The 16,095-nt window shown below is 44.3% G+C and overlaps 1 protein-coding gene across 1 annotated transcript in view; it reads left to right on the top strand.

The window, feature by feature from the left end:
* Window positions 1–15,672, top strand: part of PTBP1 (polypyrimidine tract binding protein 1) — a 27,882-nt gene extending 12,210 nt beyond the window's left edge. The window contains exons 3-15 of the mRNA XM_035899607.1: window positions 2,215–2,290; window positions 3,259–3,431; window positions 4,533–4,679; window positions 5,908–6,078; window positions 6,829–6,939; window positions 7,316–7,490; window positions 8,102–8,179; window positions 9,470–9,618; window positions 12,313–12,346; window positions 12,844–12,936; window positions 13,305–13,521; window positions 13,771–13,848; window positions 14,231–15,672. Coding sequence (XP_035755500.1) covers window positions 2,215–2,290; window positions 3,259–3,431; window positions 4,533–4,679; window positions 5,908–6,078; window positions 6,829–6,939; window positions 7,316–7,490; window positions 8,102–8,179; window positions 9,470–9,618; window positions 12,313–12,346; window positions 12,844–12,936; window positions 13,305–13,521; window positions 13,771–13,848; window positions 14,231–14,363 — 1,635 coding nt within the window. The 3' untranslated portion in view covers window positions 14,364–15,672. The remainder of the gene's footprint in view (window positions 1–2,214; window positions 2,291–3,258; window positions 3,432–4,532; window positions 4,680–5,907; window positions 6,079–6,828; window positions 6,940–7,315; window positions 7,491–8,101; window positions 8,180–9,469; window positions 9,619–12,312; window positions 12,347–12,843; window positions 12,937–13,304; window positions 13,522–13,770; window positions 13,849–14,230) is intronic.
* Window positions 15,673–16,095: the final 423 nt, after the last annotated feature.

Here is a 16,095-nt window from a genome sequence, read left to right as displayed (position 1 = left end):
TCAGGCACCAGCGCATTCGTATAGTAAACTGGAACTGGTGGGGCTTTTCAGCCTTGGAATTATGCGTTCATTTGAGTCATCAAAAGGATGGGCTCAGTCTGATAGCTCCCAGAGTAGCTTGCCTCTTGCTGGACTCGGGAATCCAAGTGCTAATTACAACAGCTGTTAAAAGGCCTATTCCTAATTACTACACCCTATTAGGAGGAGACCTCGCTGGGTGCCCAGCAGCCTTTGTGGAACCTGGTCAGCGCTTGCAGGTGACCAGCAGCAGCCCAGGAACTGTGGGCTGGCCTAATTCTTGTATTCAGGACATCAAAGTCCTTCAGCCCGTCTCTGAAGAGCTGGCAGTGAGCAGTCAAACAAGAAATTCAAGATTTGAGGGGGAAAGGAAAAAAAAAAAAAGCAAAACCTGTGTCTGTAATTCAGTGTTGCGGGGCTTCTGGTGTGACCTACTTCTCTTCTCCAGGCTGTTTGCTGGGGAGGCCGAGCTGAGAGCTGCTGTTGGCGTGCAGATATTGTTACCGCGGGTGCCACCAGATACGGGGCATGGTGGAAGATAGAGTGTCTGGGGTGCACGGGGTAGGTTTCCATCGAGATGAGGGGCAGTTGGCCAGGGCAGGGCTGAGCGCTGTCTGTTTTTTTTCCTGTTGATGAAAGCCTTTAGTGGGGCATTTCTTTGTAAGAGTAACGTAGAAAATGATGAGAAAATGCTTTTATGTGTTAGATTTCTGTTGCCGTGTTTGCTCAGTTTACCGTGGGATTTGAAGTCTTCTGTGTAACTTGTCTGAAATTAAGCCACACTGATTTTAAGCTGTGTTGTATGTAAGTATAGATTGTGCTAAGTAGTAATTCGTATTCTTGCCTGCTTTTGTCTTGGTAGTGGTTTTGATGCCTTCTTCTTGGCTTAGACGAGGCTTGGTCAGTTGAGGTGATTGGGGTGACTTTCCAGGGAATGCTGTAAGGAATTGAACCACATACATCGCATGCAGTAATGTGTTCCATAGGTCCGGCCAGCTTTATGTGCTGGGAATGGAGACGCGCCAGGCTCCTGCAGTTCAGGAACTGTGTGGATAGATGGAATTATACCTGCGGCTGCTAGAAGTCTAGGCTAAATGCATTGCTATGATTCTGCGACGCCACTTGGCTTAGGCAGTCTTAATTCTAGTAGGAACAGCTTGCTTTAGAATTTCTTGTCACATGTTTTCTTCCTCCGTAAGTTGAAATGCACGGTGCTGCAGTGAGAAACACGGAGGAACCGAGATGTTGGGATATGCTGAGCTGCTTGCGGCTTCTTGTCTTGCAAGCAGCTGTGTTGGCTTCACGCAGTGCAAGGGGCAGCGGAGGGTGGGATTTACAGCTTGGTACCTGTGGCACTCGGGTGTCTCTGCTTTAGAACGCTGGTCTCTTGTGACTAAACGCACTTACGGAGGCTCTGGGGCTGCTGTCCTAGAGGCTGCTGCTCTTCTGGGGATTGTGGCCAGAGAGCAGCAAACCAGTGATCAGACTGTCTTGTGCCAGCATCCAAATTGTTATATGTGGGCCTATTTCTGCTGTAAAATTTGAAAAGTAGCTTTTTTTCTCTCGTAGCTTTACTTTTCTGATCTGCCCTGTTTGGGGGTAGGGAGGGGAAGAGATCCATTTCTCTCAGGTCTCAATTTCTCCAGGTTGCATCTTCTGCTTCTAACTGGAAAATACACATCTCTGGTTCATAACTGCTCAGCCTCACACTCACAGTTTTGGCCAGCTTCTGATAACGTGCGTTTTGCTTAAGACTTCCTTAGTCCTGGTAACCTACAGTAAAATATTCTGTCCTCTTGGTGAATGCTGGAGGCTTCTCTGTTTTGCTGTTCTAGCTTACCCAGAAAGAATGGAAATGTCAGGAATCTGTTCGTTAGGTACAACAGGAGAAGGTGAACATTGGCACGTGGCGCTGCGTTTAGTGGCTTCAGGCAATTCAGCAATGCTTCAGCTCCTAAGATGCCTAATGCGTAACTGAAGAGAGATACTGGATAGCACTACTCGGTTACTAAATTGGATCTCACTTATATTTAATTTATGGTGGAGGTGAGGTTCACTGCCTACTGTCAGTATATTTTCACTTACACTTCTGTTCAGCTTCTCTATGCCTTAAATCTCAATTGTTTTGCTTTAGGTGTACCTGAATAGAGCTTAGTAAAAATGCTGTCGGTTTACCTTTCGTCTTTTCTTTTCCAGCGGGGATCTGACGAGCTTTTCTCTACTTGTGTTACTAACGGACCCTTTATCATGAGCAGCAACTCTTCTTCTGCAGGTAATAGTACCTATCAAAAAGAACAGCGATTGATAAATATTGCCAATACTATGAGGAGCTCTGTTTTTTCCCACTTATTTTAAAGTATCTTCATTTCGGTACATATTAGGCCTTTTGTAAGAAGGTGCTGAATAATAAACTGCTGCCCTGTGCCCTTAAAAGGTCAGCAGACCGAATACAATTGCTGCAGGGTAGTTGCTGAAATGGTTTTACAGGATTAGAACGTGCAGGTTTTGCTGTAAACTGCTGTACTTGGAGCACGAGTGAATATCCCGTAGGTTACTCTGGCTGTGTGTAGTAGCTCGCTGCTATTGAAAGCCTTACACCATCTGGAGGTTAGTAATCCCACCCGAGACTGCATCCTTGGGTGCTCAGGCCAGAACTTTGCCCTCTCTGCTTGTCAGTGCCTTGAATTGCCTTGCTTTGAGCTACCGTGGTCTTTCGAGTCCCTTCAGGTCCAGTCCCCTCCCTGCCTGCCTGCATCAGGTCGTGTCTCTGGTGCTGTGCTGCTGGCAGGCTTTACCTTGTGTAGAATCCGGCTGATCCAAAGTGACTTCTTGGTTCATATTTGTTTTAATATCACTTGCTTTAAGATGTCCCCTTCAAACCACCTCACTGCCAAGGATACCAGTCAACATGAAAAGGAGTAAAGCAGCCGTCTAGGATTAGTGGCTCAGACCCACACAAAGTAGAAATGTGGGAGGGTGTGTACTGTAAACACCCTGCAAAGCTGCCACTGGGGAGCTTGATTCCATTGCAGTGGCGTTCAGCTGTGTCACTTGTGTAATGTAACTTGGGAAGAGAAAGAGAAACCCACGCAACTCCAGACTCCAGTTAAATTAGACTACGGAAGCTCTGTCTAATGGAGTAGTAAGTGTATGGGGAGCACAGCCCGATGTCAAAAGTGGTAAGTGCGTGTGTATTCTTTCAAGCCCACTCTAATGAGCAGTAACTCTTGCTTTTTACAGCTAATGGAAACGACAGCAAAAAATTCAAAGGCGATAGTAGAAGTGCTGGGGTCCCATCCCGAGTGATCCACGTCCGTAAACTCCCCAGCGACGTCACGGAGGCAGAGGTCATTTCTTTGGGCTTACCTTTCGGCAAGGTCACCAATCTTCTAATGTTGAAAGGCAAAAATCAGGTATTGTCTGTGTAATTGAAAGCGGGGATTATGTCAAAGACTTGATGAGTTGGTCATTAGCAAACCAGATCAGAGTTGTTTAAACAACTGTCACGTATTAGGAGTCAATAACTTCTGCATACTATTATTTTACTTCTCCATGATTATCCCATGAGCTGCAGAAAATACTATTTTCAGACTGTACGAGGAGCTAAGTCCATAATTACAGGGTGTCACTTATAATTAGCGTTATGCCTGGCTTTTAAATTACAGACCAGATGAATTATTTGGACAGCAGTGACATGAGTTGGCCTTTTTCACTCAAGCTGGCTTGACAGTTGAGTAACCACCAGGGTAACTTCGCATATTAAGGACACCTTTACAGATACAATAAATTAGCTGGGTAAAGCTAGCACACTCTTGGGTAATGCAGAAGGTGTGCACTAATTTGGTAACTAAAATTGTCTTACAAATTAAGGAGTAAAAAAGCAAGCCAACTTTAATCATTGCTTAAAATACCGTGTCTTTAATCTTAATTATGAAAATGCGCCTCTGATATATTGCATGGTGTGATTATATGTAAGTACTTAATGCAGTGACTTGCTGCGGTCCCTTACGTCTCTGTTTTGAAGTAGAGAAGACCCTAAAGGTACGGAGCAGTGAGTGGGCTTTACTGCTCTGTAGAGAGGCACAGAGAGCTGCGTGATAGAAGTGTTAGGAGTCTGGATTAGTGCTGTATTCTTGTGGTCCTGCAGACACTGCTGTCACTGCCAGCTTCCTAAGTGTGTGGCATGGGGGCTCTTGGGATGAGACTGAAATGTTGCGTAGTCAGTTTGGACAGTGAAGATCATCATAGAATGTTTGGGGTTGGCAGGGACCCCGAGAGGTCATCTAGTCCAACCCCCCTGCAGTGAGCAGGGACACCTCGTGTTCTACGTACAGTCAGTGAAACAGTGCTGTGTACAGAAACTTGCATCTAAATGTGGTGGTGAAGATCAAATAAAATTCAACTGGAAGTTCCTCCTGAAATCATCGATCGTGTAATGCCATCAGGTGTTAATGCTGGTTCCTAGTGCGAGTTGCTTTGATAACGTTGCAATGTTGGGTTTGACTTCTGCGCAGGCTTTCATAGAAATGAATACAGAGGAGGCAGCCAACACCATGGTCAACTACTACACCACAGTCACTCCAGTTCTCCGAAGCCAGCCCATCTATATCCAGTTCTCCAACCACAAGGAGCTCAAGACGGACAACTCTCCAAACCAAGCAGTTAGTTTGTTCTTTACATTGTCACACCGGTGGGAGGGATAGACAGTTCTGCTGCTGCGTCGATTTGTGCTGCTGCTGTAGGCCTGGGAGGGTTTTGAGGTTTGGTTTAACTATCAAAGTGCTAACAGAGCGTGCTAGCTTCCAGCTTATGGAATGAGGATTCCTGTAATCGCTTTTATCCAAAGTTAAATCAGGCCGTTAAATGAGCTGCAAAAACTGCCTTAATATCAGGGGAAGACAGTGCCTAGCGAATAGAGGTCGTGAGAAATGGTCTTTCAGCACTCTTCAGTTAGAAACAGTAACTGAATACCTGTCCAAACACTTGATTAACGTCCTTGCTTTAGGATGTTTGTTTTAACATTTGGAAGATACCTATGAAGTGAAGCTCTGACAGGGCAAGACTTGTGTCTGCAGTAGAGTGCAATCTGTTGCTGGTAAGTGCTAGTTTTGAGGAGGGCGGCACTTGAGCACAGCCGCTCTTAAGGCTTTGGGCTGGGTGGAGTTCCTGTGCAAGATATGCTCTGCACAGCGTAAAAAGTTCCCTTTTCTGGCTCAGCTGCTCCTGGCAATCTTTCAGGACAGGAACACTGGAAAGAAGTTCAAGTTACTCGTGCCTCCTTATCAGGGGTGGCTGCCCAGTACGTCCAGTTTGTCTCCGCTCACTTTTCAGGCTGACTTTCCTGAGGATCAGAGCATCTGATGCTGTGCAGCTGAAAGGCTGCTGCTGGGTGCATCCAACAAAGGCAGAATCTGATGTGCATCAGTGAGCACATCAGTGTTATATGCGTGAGGGGGACTCTGCAGGAAAACTGAGTCAGTTTTCACTCCTGCATCCCTATGGGAGATGGGCATTAAGCTTTCCACCTTGCCAGCTTCTGCACTATTCTGGAGATGGTATTTCACCCCAGAAAAGCCTCGTTTTTTCCTTTTTTCTGAACAGTGGGATAACTTTGCACATGGTAGTTGCTGAGCAAGGCTCTAGCAGTAGCATAACTACTTCATATTTTATTCAGTTTGTGGTTTTGCACTGCTCTTGCTGATGGGGGCAGTCTGTATTGTCCACGTTTAAAACGTGCGAAGGCCACTACATTCTCAGTCTTAGGAACAGTAAATTGCTGTCTGTTGTTCTGCCAGTAGTTTGCAGATAGGAAGCTCAAAAAAAAAAAAAAGCTGCGTGTCCGTTTTTGCAAGCAGAAGTGTTGGTCTAACAGAATGTTTCGTTCTGCAGCGTGCCCAAGCAGCTCTGCAAGCGGTGAACTCCGTTCAGTCTGGAAACCTAGCGCTGTCAGCCTCTGCTGCAGCAGTGGATGCAGGAATGGCGATAGCTGGCCAGAGCCCTGTCCTGAGGATCATTGTTGAGAATCTCTTCTACCCTGTCACTCTAGATGTTCTGCATCAGGTAAAACGTCACCGCAGCTTCTTGAAGATTTTCCTGGAGGACAGGGCAGCAACAAACAGTGAATTGTATTTGCAGTGTCCGCATTCTAACAGCACGTGCTTTTTATCTGTGTGATTCACAGTCTGAACATTTCTGCTTTCTGGAGACCCTGACACCTACACGAGATTCTTCTATTTTTGGTGCCAATCTGGACAGACTTTAATTTCTAGAGATTAGATTGCTGGTCCATTTTAATTGGATGGCAATCTGATTCAGTGTGAGGGACAAATATTTGTTTTCAAGACAGCTCTTCAAGTTCTCTTTAGGATTTAGCAGAAGCAGCTGCTACATGTCCTTGTGCGAGGGCAGGGGGAGACAAAGACAGTGTCCGGGAGTTACTTAGGCAGTTGCCTATTTGGAAAGTTCCTGCTGTGGTTGCTTAACTTAATCTCCATGTTTAAAATGCAAACTTGACTGCATTTCAGAGTCCTGAAATCCTCAGAGAAGTTCCCGTTTGTGAAGGTGTATGTGCATCTTTCTGTGTAAGAATTCATAACAAACAAAAACTTGGTCACCCTGCTGTTTTTCTGGTCTGATGCCGTGATGCGAGTTAAGCAATGCCCACACTAGTTTAAAACCTTGAATTTTCCAGTGGGCAAGCTAACAAGGTGCAAGGATAACTTGTGTTGTTTCTGCTTCTAATAACGGGGATCGAGATGCAGTTAACTTACTGGAAAAGAGATAACAAGATGTACAAATATTATCTTGCAGATTTTTTCCAAATTTGGTACAGTCTTGAAGATAATTACGTTCACAAAGAACAACCAGTTTCAGGCGCTGTTACAATATGCTGACCCAGTGAGCGCTCAGCATGCCAAACTGGTAAGTAGTGTGCTTGCAGCGCTGAACACCTGAGTTACTTTAACTTTTAGGCTTGCTTTTATTAATCTAGGATCAATGTTAGAAACTAATGTTTTGGAGTATTTGGTGGTCGTATTGGGTTTATGGGGGTGTTAATGGCTGGTGACGGGGGCGAGTGGGAGGGACTTTCCCCACCGAAAGTGGCACGGCTGACTGGGCTGAAGCCTGAAGGGGATAGAATGAAGCAGTGCTTTCCCCACACAAAGCAAGATACCTGCTCTACCTGAAGGTGCATGTGGGTTCCTGGGGCGATGTAACACCTCCTCTCTTCAGAGATTTGTTGCTGTGATCGTAGTGTAAATGCATCTTGGGTGAAGACTGGTTTGTTTCCTTGCAGTCTTTAGATGGACAGAATATCTACAATGCCTGTTGCACACTGCGCATAGATTTCTCAAAGCTCACAAGTCTCAATGTAAAATACAATAATGATAAGAGCAGAGATTATACGCGACCAGACCTACCTTCCGGGGATAACCAGCCCTCCCTCGATCAGACCATGGCAGCTGCTTTTGGTGAGAATTCTTGCAGTGGGAGCAGGATAAACGTAACTGATCTATCTGTCAGCTGAGGAAGGGGAGGGGATGTGAGCCTGGTGTATTTGGTCATACAAAATTTGGAATAGAGTGTGACTAATGAGGACAATTTGGGAACCACTGGGTCAGACTAGTGCAAAATAATAGTAGGAACATAGGGGTGTGGGTGTGTGCTGTGCTTTGGAAAGCCCTTCCCCATTTGGGCGAGGACTGTTTGAGGTTTTCCAGCTGTCTGTACTTGTAGTGCCATCTGCTGTTTTGCCTACAGTATGGGCTCAGCGATAGTTTGGGGTGGTGTAACCTAGACTTCGAAAACTGTGTTGTGGTTAAACAGCTACAGGAGCTGCTAGCTGTTGTTCTGGTCAACAGCGATATCCTAATAGCTGTTTCAGAACAGCAGCTGGAGGAGGAGTGGTTATTGTAATGCTGAGCTTCAGGAAATTACAAACAAGGCATTTTTGAATTACTTTTTGCTTTGGGGTTTAGCTTTCAGCTGAATACTTATATTGAAGGATGCATCAAGGCATTCCAGCTCAGTCTATAGAGTCTTCTTGCTATTGGGTGTTGGATCATGTATGTATCTTTCCCAGGTGCCCCAGGAATAATTTCCGCTTCTCCATATGCGGGAGCTGGCTTTCCTCCTACCTTTGCAATTCCTCAGGCTGCAGGTACTGTATTTCGTAAGTTGAATTTTTATATAGGTTTTCTGTTGCTGAAGCTTCTTGATGTTTTAAAGCTAAGTAGTGATTCTTTTTGTTGGGGTGGGACTTTTAGGCACGGAAGGGGATGGTGTTTCAGTACGTGATCTCAAGTACAAATGCGAGTGCAGCTGTAGGGCCTCTGGCTGGGCAATATCCCAGTGACAAGAGGGAAATAGGAGTAGCAGGGTGGGAGAGACAGTAAAGGCAGTATTTGAAATAACTGGGGGAGATAGGGTAGGAGATGAAATTTTTTGTATTTTTAATTTCCTCATGTAGTTGCAGAGGTTGGGAACTTGCTCTGAGTTCTGTAAATGTGGTCAGAAGCAAGGAATCCCTGTCCATTTTTCTCTAAATATTTGAGCAAAACTAGTGTTTAAACAGGGACTGATTACCTACACTGTCACAGTTGCCCTGTGACGTTTACAGCCCATACTGCAGGTCACAAATTACTGTTCCTTACAAGTAGTGAAGTGTCTGAGGTTGAAGGCTTAGGTTTTAGGTGCTGAACATGTGTGGGGTGCAAAAACCATTTTTGCTTTGTTTTTCATAACATGCCAAGCTATGTTGACTTTCTTGTAACTTGATGGAGTTCCCTTGCTTGTGACAAACAAGCACAGATCAAGCAGTTGAACCCTTAACGTTCTGTTAGTGTCCTGCCCTGTTGGGGAACAGGCAATGCCTCTTGGAGAAGCCATTTCACTTAACGGGCCACCCGTGATTTTCTTGAACTCAAAGCTCTTCCCTTTGGAGGGCTGATACAGTGAAGTGTGAGCAGCCTGGAAATGCCTTTAAATAAAACCTATATGTTTGTTCATTCAAGAAGAGATTAGCTGGTGGTAGTGTACGCTATCGGGTTGTTACATGCATGGTTAAAGAACAAAGTGGTTTTGGCATGCACTGGTTGGAAAGACCCTTACAAATGCACCGTTTGTGGCACCTTTCCTGCACCAGCAGAGCTGAGGCTTTGTGCTGATTCCGCTTCTTGTGAAACACGCAAAATATTGTAGTCAACAAGGTAGTGCCGAGAGGCACCCCTGAAGCACCAGGCACTGCAAGAGCAAATACCATTAGAAATTAAAACATTTCCTGCGGCACCAGAATTGGAGGCTCCTCTTGCTCTTGGAATTCATGGTCACTGTGTTTTGGATGGTTAACTTGCATGCTACGGAAGGTGTGCTGTTCTCCCTTCTGGTGCAGCGAATACACTAGAGTACGTGCTGTTAATCTCTTTACTGGTTAATATTCTTTAATTTCCAGGCCTGACAGTTCCAAATGTTCATGGAGCACTAGCTCCTTTGGCTATCCCATCAGCAGCAGCTGCAGCGGCTGCAGCAGGACGGATTGCCATTCCCGGCCTCGCTGGGGCAGGGAACTCTGTTCTGCTGGTTAGCAATCTGAATCCTGAGGTTAGTGGAGTCCTAACTTTACTTCTTTCTCCTTCCTGTTACCTCTGCTTTCACTTTCTGAACACAGATTGTGCTGAAACTCATTGAAAGTGAAATCCTACTGTATCCTAAAGGAAACGGCAAAACTAGAAGAGCAGATGATGTGCTCTGCCAGCTCTAAAACTCAAAGCAGACCAGTACTCTAGTTGCTGAAGGGAAATGAGAAAGTCCGTCTCAAATTAAAGCCTTGCTCTTCTTTGGTTCAAAGCCAAGGATGCTGCCTGCCTGCTCTTGTCCCATAAAGACTACAATGCCTGTCCCTTGCTCCCTCTGTTATTTGGAGTCTCCCTGCCATCCCCATGGACCAGTGTTGTTTGGGTCACAGAACAGTCATGTCCATTCTTTCTTTTCCTGAGCATGTTCTAGTTTTTAATACATTAATTCAGAACTACAGAGAGAGTTCGTTCTGACCTTTGCTCTTTCTGTGTAGTGTCTGGACCCCTGCCAGCTTGACTTTGTACCTGTGCAGTATTTCCTCTGCCATGTGCTTGCACATTTTCCCTTTCCAAAATTCCTGGAAGTTTTTCCTTAGCCCCTTAACAGCTCACAGTTTACATTTTCAATTCCACTTAACTTAGTGAGTTGAACTATTTGGGTCTCTTTAAAAAGAAAGCAAGTAATATTGACCAAAAATGCTCTTTAATGAAAGACAGCCTGGTGAGGGAATTTGATACAGGTATATTTGGATTTTTTTTTTTCAGTCAGCTTTTGGCTCTGTTGGATTGAAAGTGTAGAATCTCCTGGTGTGTGCAGCAGAACATGATGAGTCTCTGCTGAAAAACACTTTAAGTGGTGGGACTGTGCACACAAGCCAACACCACTCTGCAAAGCTATGAGCTGACAGTGATGTCAGTAACCACAAACCTCTTCTGCATCAAAGGGGAAGCCTGGATGTGATGAATGGTCAAAATATTTAACGCTTGATGAGATTAACCAATTGAATCAGTATTTCAGACTATTCTTTTGATCTGTCGTTACTGTTTTCTCCAGGGCATGAAATAATGGCAGGGGCTGAGATACAGCTTTGGTTTGGATGAGTTGCTCTTTCTACCTAGGAACTCCTCTGCCACTCCAGGAGCTGTCACCTCTGGCTTGGGCCCAATGACTTGCCGTTCAAACAAAAGTCTTAAGCATTAAGAGCTGGCATCGTTACTCTCTACCAGTGTGATACAGTCAAGCATGTGTTTCTTGGGATGATTTTGCATTGCCTGGATGGCGGGGGCAGGAGAGGGGGCTGTGCTGTACCTCTGTTTAATTTGCACGTGCTCGCAGCTCTGAGCAGTGCCTGAACGGTGCACGCAGCTCTCCTTCAAGTAGGAGCAAGCAGTTATTTCATGCCTTGTATTTTTTTTAATGAGCTCTTCACTATCCATCCAGCTTATCTTTGGGCTAGAGAGACTTTGATACTTGTACTGAAGCTGTGAACTAACAGACCTGAAACTTTTTCCATTGCCTGTGTAATCAGTGTTGTAGAGACTTACCTGTGCCACAAGCGGTTGGTTAAGAGACAGTATTCCTCTGGAGTGACTACTCTGTGATAACACGCAAGGCTTTTTCTGAATCGGAATCATGCAAACTGAAATTGCTTCATTTTTCCTCTCCATGATGAGTGGAAGGGGTCTGTGTGCCTCGGCTTGCATGGGCTTGGACTGTGAATGCAGGCTGCCTGCATGCAAAATCAGCGTTGGTGCTGGGAGCAGAGGTGCTTTTCCTGCCCCTCTGGCTGAGTAACAGCAGGTTGGGGTTTCCGCATGGTGAGGTCAAGCTGCGGAGGTGGAAGAGAATAGATCTCTCTTGCAAGTGAGGCACCCGGTTCCTTTCTTGCAAGCGCTTCTAGCAGACCTCTGGGGTGGTTTTGCAGGGGTACGGCTGCTCGTTGGATCAAAAGGCAGCGACTGGTGCCTGAACTGGACTCCCCTTGTTCTGTTACAGCGACGTATCGCAGTAGGGATTGCTTCCTGCCGTCGCTGGACCTAAAGCAGCACACACAGCGGCTTTTTTTTCACTTGTCCATGAAGCCATTTCTTAAAAATTATTCGAATCAGAGAAAACAATTTTTAGCCAAATTTTGGGGACCACTATTGCAATTTAGGTCAACATTAAAGCCTGCGGAGTCACTCTGTTGTGATACTGTCTCTTACTTCTTTGTATATCTTAAGTAAAAATGCCTTTTCTTTATCATTGTGTTCCACTAGGTAAAACCCATTAACTGTTTCTGTAAACGAGTTATTGTATGTAGAATTCTATAAATCTGACTGATGGAACACTACATATTTCCTTATGTATTTACTGACCTGTGTTTTTTGCTACTTTTTTCTTTTCTCCCCATCCCTGAATTTTTTTTCTTCCCCTGATCCGGAATTTCTTTGCCAACTGACTGCACGGTACTTCTGCTTCCTGTTGTTGCTTGAAACAAAAAATAAAAACATTCCCCTTCCAAAAAAAAAAAAAAAAAAAAAACCCTGCTCTTCGGAAACCAACCTGCCCTTCAATATTAACCATCTTGAAAACTTCATCATCCATCAACCAATTTCGCCATTTCCTGCGGGGACTCTGCCCTTCCTCGTTGTGGACGATTTGTGCAACCTCGCTCTCCCCTTCGATTCCTTACCTCTTCCCTGTCCCTCCGCTGCCTTGCTCTGCTGTTCTCTAAAGAGAGTTACACCCCAATGCCTCTTTATTCTTTTCGGTATGTTATTATTCACACTTTTTATTACCTTGTTTTTCATTTATTTGAGATTACTTTTTGATACTTCAGAAATGTACAGTTTGCAGTTTGCCATTTTTTGAATGCATAATTTCATTTTTACATTGTTTACTTAGTTTGCTATTTAATTTAGTTTGCTTTATTTTATGTTCAGTTATGCATGGTTTATTGCTTTGCATGTCTTTTATAAGAGTTTTAAATTGTGATAGCATGCCAAATTGTCCAGTCTTCTGGCAGTAAGATTTTTGCTTTTTGCTGAAACCCAGTATCTTTTCTTTAATGTATTGTTCCATTATTATTCTGCTACATAAGAATTTTCCTTAATTAGAGCAGAATAAGTAACCGTGGTTGGAATGAGATCAGTTCTGGTTGTGAATGAATGTTTTTTTGCTGTTGGATTGATTAGCTAATAATAAAGTTGAATGAGGCTTCGTGTTTTCCCCTACCTAAGACTGTTCTTGTTTCCTCCCTTTTTGAAGGAGTCTATGGTGATGTGCAGAGGGTGAAGATTTTATTTAATAAGAAAGAGAATGCCCTAGTGCAGATGGCTGATGGAAACCAGGCCCAGCTTGGTAAGCAAGCTTAAAAGTATCAGACTGTTAGCATTAAGAGGCCTAATGGGTAATTAAAGCTTTAATATCAGTACTCTCTTCCCAAAAAGAAGACCCAAAACCTGTGTGTGTCTGTGCACTTAATTGCTTGCCTGCGTATGTAGCATGGATTTGGGGCAGCTCTGGAAAAGGTATGGCTTGCTTGTGCAAGATAATCCAGAGGGAAAATAGAACAAATGATACAGGCAGAATAACGGTGCCTGTCGTGCAGTTCCTGGGGGATGCAGCGTCTGCACAGGGAAGAACTAGAACAGATTTCTAGCCTTGACTTGAACGTCTGAACGGAACTGAAGTACCGCTGTAGTGAGTGCTGTCCTTAACTGTTGCAGCCATGAGCCATTTGAATGGTCAGAAGCTTCACGGGAAGCCAATCCGTATCACGCTGTCCAAGCACCAGACTGTACAGCTCCCTCGCGAGGGACAGGAAGACCAAGGTCTGACCAAGGACTATGGGAATTCTCCTCTACATCGTTTCAAGAAACCAGGCTCCAAAAATTTCCAGAACATCTTTCCCCCTTCTGCCACTCTTCATCTGTCCAATATTCCGTAAGTACCCGCATGGAGACTTCCTATATGGCCGAGTATGAAAATGTTTGCCCTGTTAGCATGAGAGTAAATGCAGCCAGCTCTTTGCTGCTAGCAGGAGGGAAGCTTTCCCACCTTCTTGTTCCCCTCATAGCTTCTCCAGTCCAAGAAGCTGCTGGCAGAGAATCTAGAAAAAGCTCTGAGAATTGGTTTTTAGATATTAATTTAGTCTGTCGACGTACATTTGACTGGAAAAACTGTTTGTTTCAGACCTTCAATAACTGAAGAAGACCTTAAGATGTTGTTTTCAAGCAATGGTGGGATGGTCAAAGGATTCAAATTCTTCCAGTAAGTGTTTTCTCTTACATCATGTCCTTACTCTGAGCTTTGCAGTATGAGAAGGGCAGAAGTACTCAGTTCTTCTCAAATTGCAACTCGGGCTGAGTGAAAGGGGAGCAGAATTGTCACTGATTGAGTATTTGACTCTGGAATAAAGAATTTCAGAGTAACTCCGGATTGAGTGCATGGTGAGTATGAGTTGGTGAAGAAAACGAAGGCAGCAGAGTGCAAAGCTTGGATAGGGGTGTGTATATCATAGGTGCTCTTCCATGAAACAAAGTTCACTGTGGTTACCTGGGTAATTAATCTTCTGCTGGCCTTGAGTGCTAGGTAAGAGAACTTGGATCAAGTTAGGCTGTACTGAATGTGACTTGAACTTCTGTCTTGTCAGGAAGGACCGCAAAATGGCTCTGATCCAGATGGGCTCTGTGGAAGAAGCCATTCAATCGCTCATTGACCTCCATAACCATGACCTGGGTGAGAACCATCACCTGCGTGTGTCCTTCTCCAAGTCCACCATTTAAAGCTTTGGAAGGCGGGAGACAAAATGGACTTGACTTAAAACCTCTGGGGTTCAGCCTTGACCTTAAAAGGCTGAACGCTAGGGTTTCAACTTCCATCATTCCAGAAAAAAAGCCACTTTAAAAATGCAGCTGAAGTGACCTTAAAAGACCAGAGATTTTATTTTTTTAAAGAGAAATCAGTTTACCGGTTTTTAAAAAAAAAAAAAATTAAATCTAATTCATATTGCTAACCTTGCGGTGATGGGTAACAATCTTGACTGTTCAAATAAAAATCACAAGTTGAAGTTTACACTTCGGAACCTGCTCTGGGAAATTCCCCTCCCTTCCTGCTCCTTCTCCCCCAAAAAGCAGATCCTAACACGTTTATCAGGTTTCACATTGATGCCTTTTTTATTTTCTTTACCCATCCATGCCTTGAAAGACCTAAAACCACTGTGTGAATTCACTTTAGCGCCTTTGAGTCAGGATTTTGCAAAACGCGTGGTGTACAGGAGCTCCCAACTCGCCCAGCACAAAAATAAGTTGCATTGATCCTACCTTAACTGTGCATCTGCTGTCCTGTGCCTTAAACCTTTTACTTCTTTGGGGAAAACATCTGAACCGTAGGGAGTGGATTGGGAGAGCTGAGGGGAATACCTGAGCTCTGGCTTACTGGATCAGCTTGTAGTGAAGGACGAGTGAAGCTGGCAAAGTGGATAAAGAAAATATTGGGCTCTGACTCTTGAGGCAGTCGTATCTGCTGCCTGTGAAATGTCTCAATCTGCGTAGTATCATGTGTCTCCGTGCCACTTCCCAATCTGCTCGTGGTTTATCGCCATCTGCAAACCTTCAAGTGGGAGTTGTTAAAGATCCTTTGTCCGTAACGTTCAGACCAAGCAGAAAGGTCTGGGTGGGGAAGCGTTCCCGAGACCAAATTTCCATTCCATTCCAATAGCGCAAGCCAACAGGCTCTGCCCTTCACAAGAGTGTTGATCACAATACAGAATTAACCACTGTTGGACACTTGTGAAGACGAATCATTCAGCTTGTCAAAATCGTGTGTGTATATATATATATCTAAATACTTGGCTAGGAGTTGAACAATTATTGGGTACCCCACACGTAGGAAGGTGTTCCCGGGAGTCACCTTCGTGCCCCTGATTGGAGATTACCAAGACCGATGTAGCTCTGCCATCATTCTTATAGCGTGTCTTCAGCATTTGAGCTTTTTGTTTTAATTCTTGTATTATACTTTCTGATGCCGTTGCTGTCATCTGTGCCTAGCAATATTTCCAGTTGACCAAATATTCTAATCTCTTTATATGCAAAAGAAATAGTTTAAGTACCTTTTTATAGAATGGTAAGATGGTATAAACGTAATCTAAATTTACTCCTTTGTGGTATTACCCTTGTATACTGTACTTATGGGTTTTTTTTTTGTTTTTTTTTTTTGTAATTGAAACTGTAGGGCAGGAATTTAGTTACCAGGCTGAGGTCATGACTGAGGACGAGTAACGTAATGGAATCGGTGAAACGTGTTAAGCAAAGCAGATTTTTAAAAGCAAAGTGTGTGAGGTAACGAGCACAAAAGCTTGTGAATTTACCTGACAGGACCCAGGCTCGAGTCTTTGCCTTTTTAACCTATCGGCCCAGATCTTTTAAGTTATAGGAAGGGAATTGATGAGAAGTAGAACGCAGCAGATCGTTTTTTCCCAGTGATAAACCATTTGTTTTGTTTTCTGGCTTACAACTC

This window comes from Egretta garzetta, unplaced genomic scaffold (genome assembly GCF_000687185.1).
Source record: "Egretta garzetta isolate BGI_Z169 unplaced genomic scaffold, ASM68718v1 scaffold261, whole genome shotgun sequence".
NCBI classification, from domain to species: domain Eukaryota; kingdom Metazoa; phylum Chordata; class Aves; order Pelecaniformes; family Ardeidae; genus Egretta; species Egretta garzetta.
This window is presented reverse-complemented; position numbering and strand designations above follow the sequence as displayed.